Here is a 9418-nt window from a genome sequence, read left to right on the forward strand (position 1 = left end):
TTGTACATCATATATAAAAGTTGTCTATTTCTTTTTCTAAATTAAACGAAGTCATGAGCGCTTAATAATGGAAGTTTTACTTTTAAGAGATGAACACAATATAGGAGACGGGCAATATTGAAAGAGTTAAAACCTCGGCTCGCCTGGAAGATCTGTATCGGTATTGGCAAGAGAAACCAACTGCTGATACTTAAGGAACCTGTAAAACTCTTCCGGAAAAATTTCCCGAAAAACTCGTCGACCTGATGAAAAGCAGTGGTTTCTATGAAACGTATGGAGAAAGGGGAATCGGTTAGTTTAAAACGGGTGTTGCTTCTGGTGACTTCAAAATCCGACATAATATATATTGCCCCATCAGACAGCGACTTTTCGTGTTTTGAAAGATGAGTGACATTGGTGGATCCTTGGATGACACAACTCTGAAAAAAAGAAAGTCAAATTAGATAAAGAGATTATAATCGAGTAATTGAAAAATGTAGTTGAGATTGATACAACCTTTGATCTATTAGCAGGAAATCTACTCCCATTAGTTGGCTTCTTTTTTGGACGTTGCGGACAGGCCACTGGCCAACGATCTGCTGGTGTAGGCGGCCAGCTTTGAGATTTGCGAATGAAACAACAGTGGAATCCGTGTTAGTAAATAAAAAATTTAGAGAGAAAGGAAATTGTGAGAGGCATGAAGTTGGAGGAGAAGGCATTATATAGGACTTGACCTTGCACGCATTGAAGAAAAATTAGTGCGGCTTCAATTGAATGACAGAGCATTGAAAGAACTTGAGTAACGGTTGTAGAGGAAAACGATCCGATGGAGATAGAGAAACGGTTTGAAGGATAAGCGAGTAAAGAAACAATGAAGAAGATGAGGGACGTGTGAGGTGACAGAATGGAATCAAGATGGGGGGACGGTTGAGGTCGCACATTAATGACAGCGGAGTCGAGCTACCAGGAAAAGGGTTTTCTTCCATGAGCAGATTGAACATATAATAGAGATGGACTCGAAATGGGCTTAGAAGTTCAAATTAAAGAATGAAATAGGAATTGCTTACTGAGTTGTCTCCTAAAATTGGGCTTCAAGAAAATGGCCTAATTTAACTGAGAGAGGTGATGACGTGGCAACACCAGGAGTCAGTAAACTATACTTTATATATATATATTATTTTTGATAATTCTTTTGATAATTCTTTATTTATATATATATATATAAATACAGAATTGTACGTTAATTAATATGACTAATTATCCTGTGAAATATTCATCTAGTTAAACAATAAAGTGCAGCTCTTGAGTTTGTAGGTAATGGGAAATATAGCTATCAACGGAAATGGATATATAGTTAATATATATAGCTTTTATATCTATATCAAAACTATACCAACAGAAATGGATTTCCAAGCTTTTTACTTGACAGATATCTCTAGGATGTGATATATATGATGATGACGTTGATTAGATCCACAAGGGTAAAAGTAAACAAAGGGTTTCTTGTGATACCAAAGATTGTTGTGACTTGTGAGTCTGTGATTAGGTTAACGATTTGGGACTTAAAGCTCACAATATGAACAATAAGTCTAACAATTGTTTAACTCCTGAATTATAGTCATTAGAAGGGACAATCTTGGTTCATAAGCTACCTTCAACTTTATTAATTTAAACAAATTTACAGTGTTTACTTCCAAATATAAAACGCCAATGATAAATAACAGAAAATTTGGAAAGAGCAACAAGTAAACGACGCAATTTTATAGTTGAATAATCATTTTATATTTCTTTACAAACGCATATATACTAGAGAGACTAGAAATTGACCCTCATGTTGCGTATGTTTAGTGCTTTACATATTGATTTGGTTATTTTGTTATTCAATTTTTTTTTGTTTTGTTTGTATTTAGTTGGGGCGTTTTAACACTAATAAAATTCATCTACTATAAGCTTCTAAAATTATTGTTTGAAGACAATATCTTTTGCCTATAACAATACTACATCTGAAAAAATGTATGAATATAGTTAAAGGAAATACATAATGAACTTTATAGTGATATATACAAGAGAGGGTATTTTCCCAAAAGAGTATAGATACAATATTTTTGCAAATGCCCTAAAAAGACAGTGAGAAAGTTAAGAGATATAAAATGTATAGTTACTTTTTTTTTGTTTTTGTGATAAAGAAAAATTAAAATCTGTAATGAGCAACAAATAGTATTCAAATTATCTGTTCTCTAAGAATTATCTAAATTTATTTCCTCATATATTTATATTTAATTGATTTGATATTTCATTGCAATGACGATGGTTTTTAGTTGATCATTAAAAAAATTTCAAAGAACTCTTAAAACAGAAAATTTGAATAAATTTATAGGATATTTGTTTTAAATGACTTAAATAGTTTTCAAGGAATATTGCTAATTTATATATTGTTTCCTTTTTGAATGACTTTCTTTACCTTATCTTTGAAATATAACTGTGATATTGACTCTCTTGAGCTAATCTTTATATTTTTGCCAACAACAAAAAAAAAAACTGTGACATTGTATAAGAATAAGATTAATCATGTGATGTAATATATGAGAAATCTTTCAAAAATGGCTCTTTTCCCATACCACTTTTCAAAAATGTCTATTTAAAAAAAAATTATCCAAAATACTTCTAAATATTTGAAATATACTAAAATACGTGTGTAATCCTATAAAAGGATACAAAAACTTGTACATATAAAAAATCTTATAAATACCGTATAAATACTTTTTAAAGAATCTTATAAAAAATTGAAAACCTTTTTAAAGTAGAGAAAAGTTACATTTTAGTACGTTTTACAAACATAATTGACAAATACATACGTTTACTATTCAAAATTAGTAAACACCACATACGTGTATTTTTGCATTTTTTTGTGTGTGTTTGTGTGTGAAGGGTGATATATATATATATATATATATATATATATATATATATATATATATATATATTTTAATATATTTTTTCTCAATCATAATTATTCAAATAATTGTTAATATATATATTTTTTAAGAAAGCCTCTTTAAAAAAAAAATCTGTTTTTTAATCTAATTTGATATGCATTTCGTTTTAGTTATTTCAAATATAATTCATACCAAAAGTGATATATGCAATGATTATGTACAACGATCATAGTCTATGCTAGAGTAAAAAAACCATATAAAAACCATTTAAAACATTACAAAAACTTGAATCAAATTAGTAGTATAGTAGTTATCATTAAAAAATACCTTCTAAACTTTATAAAACTTTATAAATTCTTCAGATTTAATCAGGGTTTTTTTCTTTTCTAAAATGGATAGCTAAAAGAGATCTTATTTTTGAAAAGAGGCACACTTAAAGGGCAATTCTCAGAAATGCTCAAATATGTAACTATATAGAATGTATACTTTTGTATATGTATATAATGGTGGGGAAAGAAATATTTTTTTATACAAGGGATTTATGAAAAACTTGAAAATTTAAATATTCATATATACCTATAAATATATAAAGCTAGAAAATTTATTAATAAAAGTTTGTCACGATATCGTCTACTATACAATTTTAATTTTAAATTCCCCCTATATTTATTTATAATCTTCAATAAAGTTGTAAGTCAAAGAAGAGGAGATACACTGAGCACCGAAGGGGGAGATCTTTTGAGTAAGACTTTGGTGAACATAGAGAGCTACAATGTCGTCGCTGAACCTCTTGCCAGTTTTATGTCCTCCCAAAAGTCTTTCTCGATTATTTAATTATATATCTAAAGTTTAATTACAATAGTCTTTAAATTACATAATGTTTTAGTTGAAAACTTAACTTTACAAGCAATTCAGTTGTTTAGCTGACCCTTGACAACTACGATTTCTCCATCAACCATTTCATTTTTTTTCCTTTTACCTTAATCTTTATTTATTAAGGATTCCATAGTTAGTATAAGATGTGTAAATATGTGCCCTCCCGGCAGAGAATCGAATCGACGTTCACGAAACTGACATTTTTCGACGTTCGCTCATTGACCGTGTTCTAATTAAGTTGTAGTAGCCACACGTACGCATAAGGACAGGATAATGTGTATAATATACTATAAATTATATAAATTTCAAGTATTATTCGGAGAAAAAATGTTAAAGAAAATACATGCACGTACGATCAGATCTCATTCAAAATAAAGAATAATTTAACAAAACTTAGAACAGTCTCTGACTTGTGTAAGACGATATAGCTGATCTTCTACTTTAACATTTTTTCCACAAGATAAATCTGATTAAATATATATATATATATATAGATTAATTATATATACTATTTGAAGTACAAATTATGAAAAATTCGGATAAAAACAACAAATGTCGAGACAAAATGTTTGATGAATATAATTCTCAAGCAACCGCGTGAGGATTGATACATTATATCTCAACTTTTCTTAAACAATACATGAAAAACAAACTGACAAAGATAATGTTGTAATATCAAAGCGTCTGAATTGTCGTTCTTAAGCTTTAAGTGTCACGTTAAGTATTTTATTATTTATCATTTAGAATACATATGTACATTCAATTTCCTAAAGTTTTTGTACATGACCCAGCCCGCATGTCAAAAAATGGCTGATAATATACATCTTTGATGTGTTATCTTTGGCAAAAAATTTCACTATTGCAATTAGCTAATTAAAAAAAATATAATTTATATTCCAAAAGTATTGTATATCGTTGGGAAAAAGAATTTATTCAAAACTTTGTGACGTAAGATTAAACAAACGAACCGAAGATATGGAAACTAAACAGTGTGTAAATGCTTGATGTGTCTATTATAGATGGAAGTAGTGCAGGTTTGGAGAGTTTGCTGCACCAACTTGGCTCCTACCAAACACTTCAAGCTTAAGTTGATCGATCCTTATCTCTAACTATTTAGTGTAACAAAAACACATACGTACTATTTTATAAAAGAGAGTCACTTGCACACATCTACTTCATACGGACTTAAATCATGTTAGTGTCATTGTGTGGCCTGTGTTGTCCCTTGGTTTGTAACTTCAAATACTCATTGGATTAACGTTGATCGATCAGCCTAATCGGGTTTATGAAAAAAAAACATATATGTTGAAAGTTATTGTATATAAGTTAAATAAATTATTATATTTTTTAAAAAAAAATCAAAAATTATAATTTCTTATCTATATACAATCAACAAAATTCATTTTTTTTTCTCTAAAACATCAATTAATATGATATGGAGTATAAGTATATAACAGCCGTATTTTTGTACTTCAATTTAAAGAAAAAAATCCCATATTTTAATTTGTAACTTTTCCGTGGACTACACTAAAATTTAACTAATTAAGTTGTGTATTTAGTAAAACCATATATGTAAATATACTACGAACCATCTCCGAAAATCAAATTTTCTTTTACAATCATAAAAGGTTGCTCCCTCGAAAAAAAAATGAAACTCTGAGTATAATGAATTTATCGATCATCCTTTCTTTGATGGGAAGTTTGTGTGTGTGTGTGTGTGTTTTTGTTTTTTTTCAATCTGTGCATCTCCGGTTAATTAGTCATTACATTTGATTCATTTCCAAAAATTAAAAGAATAATACTGAAGTCAGGTGGTTTATATATATTGTTGGTACGTAGAAATGATGGAGTAAGAAGAAGCCATGCATTAGATGACAAATCAATAATCGTCGCCTTGCGTGCATGGGAAAGGTTCCTTTAGTCCAACCACGTAATCCTTTGTGTTTTGGCTTTCACATCTTTGTTGACCAAACTTACCATTATTATTGGACTTTTTTTGTTTATTTCCCAATAAGTTCACTTTGGTCTCCCCCCATTACCAACTCGTTATTATATTCCGTAAATACATCAATTTTATTTGTCAATTTGGTAATAGTTAATTTTGTCAGATCAATGATTTTTTCTTCTATACAAACAAAGAAGAAACTTCCATAACCAAGATGTATAGTTCCTGAAATAATGGCTCATACCAAACACAAAAAAGTATGACTTTAACGTATTTATAAATGTACCATGAATCTTGCAAATTTTAAAAGCATGTGTTCATCTACACATACATCTACTTTTAAAGTGAACAATTAGAAACTACACAATGCATGCTAGCTCCTCTGGTCTTATTTAAATGATCTGCATACCATAAATAAATATACCTTATCTAATCCATCTAAGAAGAAGAGTATATATTATTTAGATTTGATTTACCAAACCCCCCAGAAACAACGCATTACCACAAGGGAGACACTTCACGGATATTGTGCCCAAATGACCACATAAATCTCAGTAACATTTTTCCCTTAATTTAGAATGTTTGGACAATTGTCTTCTAACCAGAAATACAAATTCTGTTATATATATAATCCATAACGATATAGCGAAAAAACATTAAGTGGAATTAGACTTTAAATATTTTGAAATGTCTCCCATAAAAACGTACTTATCTAACAGTAGAGAGCTTTAAAAAAATGCAAGAGAAATACGTCAGTTCATGGTATGTATTGGCTTCATCGTTAGCTAGAAGCCTAGAAGTAGATTTTTCCGTATCAAAAAGAAACGGCGACATAGATTTTGTCGAAGAAATTAGTTAATAAAAAGAATACCAAAATCCCGTAGAAAAAAAAAAACACTAGTCAAACAAATCATACATTAAAAAGAAAGCCAAGTGTAGCCGAAGAATAATATATCAGTATTATATTCTATCAAATTATCATCAAACTTCCACGAACTGTATATAAATATTAAGTCGTAACCTCAAGCTTTGGTAGTCTTAGAGGCGAGATAAGGCAACCTAATCAGGGAGAGATGGGGAGGTCGCCTTGCTGCGATGAGAATGGTCTAAAGAAAGGGCCATGGACACCTGAAGAAGATCAAAAGCTTGTTGATTACATTCATAAACATGGCCATGGAAGCTGGAGAGCCCTCCCCAAGCTCGCAGGTTACTTCCTTTCCCTATAGTCTCTTAACTCGATCAATCATTTTCGTATAAACTCGTATATATGGTTTTGGAACTTTTTAATTTTCTTTGCAGATTTGAATAGGTGTGGAAAGAGTTGTAGACTGAGATGGACAAATTATCTGAGACCAGATATTAAAAGAGGCAAGTTTTCAGCGGAAGAAGAGCAAACAATTCTCCATCTCCATTCCATTCTTGGAAATAAGTTAGTAATTTTTTTTCAACATTATATATTCCTATTTTTCTTTTTAAAATTTGTTTGGAAACTTGAATGACTAATTGTTTTGTTATGATGTCTAGATGGTCTGCCATTGCGACGCATTTGCAAGGACGTACAGATAATGAAATCAAGAACTTTTGGAATACACATCTAAAGAAGAAACTGATCCAAATGGGAATAGATCCCGTGACTCATCAGCCAAGAACCGACCTCTTCGCAAGCTTACCTCAGCTCATAGCCTTAGCAAACTTAAAAGATCTCATTGAACAAACATCACAATTCTCATCCATTCATGCTGAAGCTGCTCAACTTGCCAAGCTACAATATCTCCAATACATGCTTAATTCTCCGGCTGCATTAACCAACAACAACAATAGCCCCAGTAGTATTCTCGATATCGATCATAACCATGCCATGGACCTCTTAAACTCCATGGTCTCTTGGAATAAAGATCAAACCCCGGGTTTTAATCCCACTCTTGAACTTGAGGGTAACGATCAAAATCAAGGCTTATTTCCAATTGGTTCTATAAATGATGCTCTAACCACCCAACCACTCCAACAACAAGAATACCATTTAAACAATAGTCATCCTAGTGAGCTACCATCACAAGGTGACCCACTTCTTGATCATGTCCCTTTCGATCTCCAAACACCTTTGAATAGTGAGGATCACTTTATAGATAATTTGGTCAAACATCCAATTGATCATCATGAGCATGAACATGATGATCCATCTTCATGGGTTCTCCCTTCTCTTATAGACCACAACCCTAAAAATATCACGCCTTCTCTTCCTCACAACAATCCGGAGGATGCAAGTAGCAGCTCAAGCTTTGAAGGTTGTGACGTTGCGTCGCTTTATTGGCCTGACTCTTGCTTCGACGAAACCCTCATATGAACGATATTTCTTAGATACTCTTGGTTTAGTGTTTTTTTTATTTTATTTTTTATTTTATTTTTTTTATTTTTTTTATTATTTTTTTTTTTTTTAATTTCTGTTATTAGGGCTCTAATCACATATATACCCACACTGTAGTCGAGTCGAGCTACGTTCCGTTTTGGTGTTTTGTAACTAGAAGGTATGGTCCGCTTATCCTCTATGTTTTGAGTTTAATTTATGTAATTACACACGAGTCACGACGTATATGCTAGAAGCTATGGGTGTACGAAATCTTAAAATACACTTATTTGTGTATTTTTTTTTGTTTTCCCATATATCATCATCAACATTGAGATTGAGAGGGAGAGATGACTAAAACACGATAAACGACTACAGATTTTGCATGCTTTCTAGAATAATAACTAATTAATTAATACTCCCCAACCACTTTGAATGCATGGGCCATCGAGTTTCCTGTGTGGCGTGGGTGGTTAGCCAACATATTATCCTTGTCTTTCAAGAATTTGACTCCAAAGTTAAAATCGGTGTATTTGTAAATTAAATACTTTTAGAAAATAATATCAAAATGGGAAATTTCATTTTTCTAAGTATAAGAATAGGGTAGACGAAGGGTAAAATAAAATCTTAATATAAGATTTTTCTAAAATAAACATTTCGATGTATTGTAAAACTAAATTGTTACATGTCATTTCTCAAAAACAACACAAAATTAACCGTGAAAAACCTCACACCTAATTTGAACATATTTGATTAATATTTTTTTACCACTAGTCTACATACAATAATTTTATCAAATATGTTTAAATTAGGTGTGAGGTTTTTCACGGTTAATTTTGTGTTGTTTTTGAGAAATGACATGTAACAGTTTAAAAATAATATATAATATAAATGATATCAATGTATATTTTGGTTTGTTATAAAACTGTGATGGTTAACAATATTTTTTTTGTTTTGATTATAAATTATTTTTTCTCGTAATCCAAATATATTTTAAAAGAAATTATAAAACGGTATTTTTTTTTTTCAACCAAACTTTAATCAGAAAAGAACTCCACATTTGGTAATCTAAACCAGAAGGAAGAATAAAGTTTACAAAAGAAATTGCAGAAATTAATGATTTGGACGATTCAGCAAGACAATCAGCTTTCAAATTCGACGAGCGAGAAATGTTTGACAAGGAGAAGAGTGGAAAGGCGGTCCTAAGCAGGTGGAAGTCATCAAGAAGATTAGAAAAGACGGGCCAGTCTTCAAGGGTCTTAATCATGATTCATAGCAAGTTCCGCACAATCTGTCATGAAGCTCTCACAATAAACGTCGTTAGCTAGAATCCACTCC

The 9418-nt window shown here is 30.9% G+C and overlaps 1 protein-coding gene across 1 annotated transcript; it reads left to right on the forward strand.

Annotated features, from left to right (window-relative positions):
- The first annotated feature begins 6772 nt into the window (after positions 1-6772).
- LOC104742018 (transcription factor MYB93-like) lies at positions 6773-8385 on the forward strand. The gene is made up of 3 exons (XM_010462977.2): positions 6773-6942; positions 7036-7165; positions 7261-8385. The coding sequence occupies exons 1-3, from the start codon at positions 6810-6812 to the stop codon at positions 8078-8080; spliced, it is 1083 nt and encodes a 360-aa protein (XP_010461279.1). The 5' UTR covers positions 6773-6809; the 3' UTR covers positions 8081-8385.
- Positions 8386-9418: the final 1033 nt, after the last annotated feature.

This window comes from Camelina sativa, chromosome 14 (genome assembly GCF_030686135.1).
Source record: "Camelina sativa cultivar CO46 ecotype springtype chromosome 14, ASM3068613v1".
Taxonomy (NCBI): domain Eukaryota; kingdom Viridiplantae; phylum Streptophyta; class Magnoliopsida; order Brassicales; family Brassicaceae; genus Camelina; species Camelina sativa.

Coding starts and splice junctions, on each gene's coding strand:
- LOC104742018 (XM_010462977.2), top strand. CDS start 6,810: ATGGGGAGGTCGCCTTGCTGCGATGAGAATGGTCTAAAGAAAGGGCCA. Junction 6,943..7,035: donor AGCCCTCCCCAAGCTCGCAG/GTTACTTCCTTT, acceptor TTTTCTTTGCAG/ATTTGAATAGGTGTGGAAAG. Junction 7,166..7,260: donor CATTCCATTCTTGGAAATAA/GTTAGTAATTTT, acceptor TATGATGTCTAG/ATGGTCTGCCATTGCGACGC.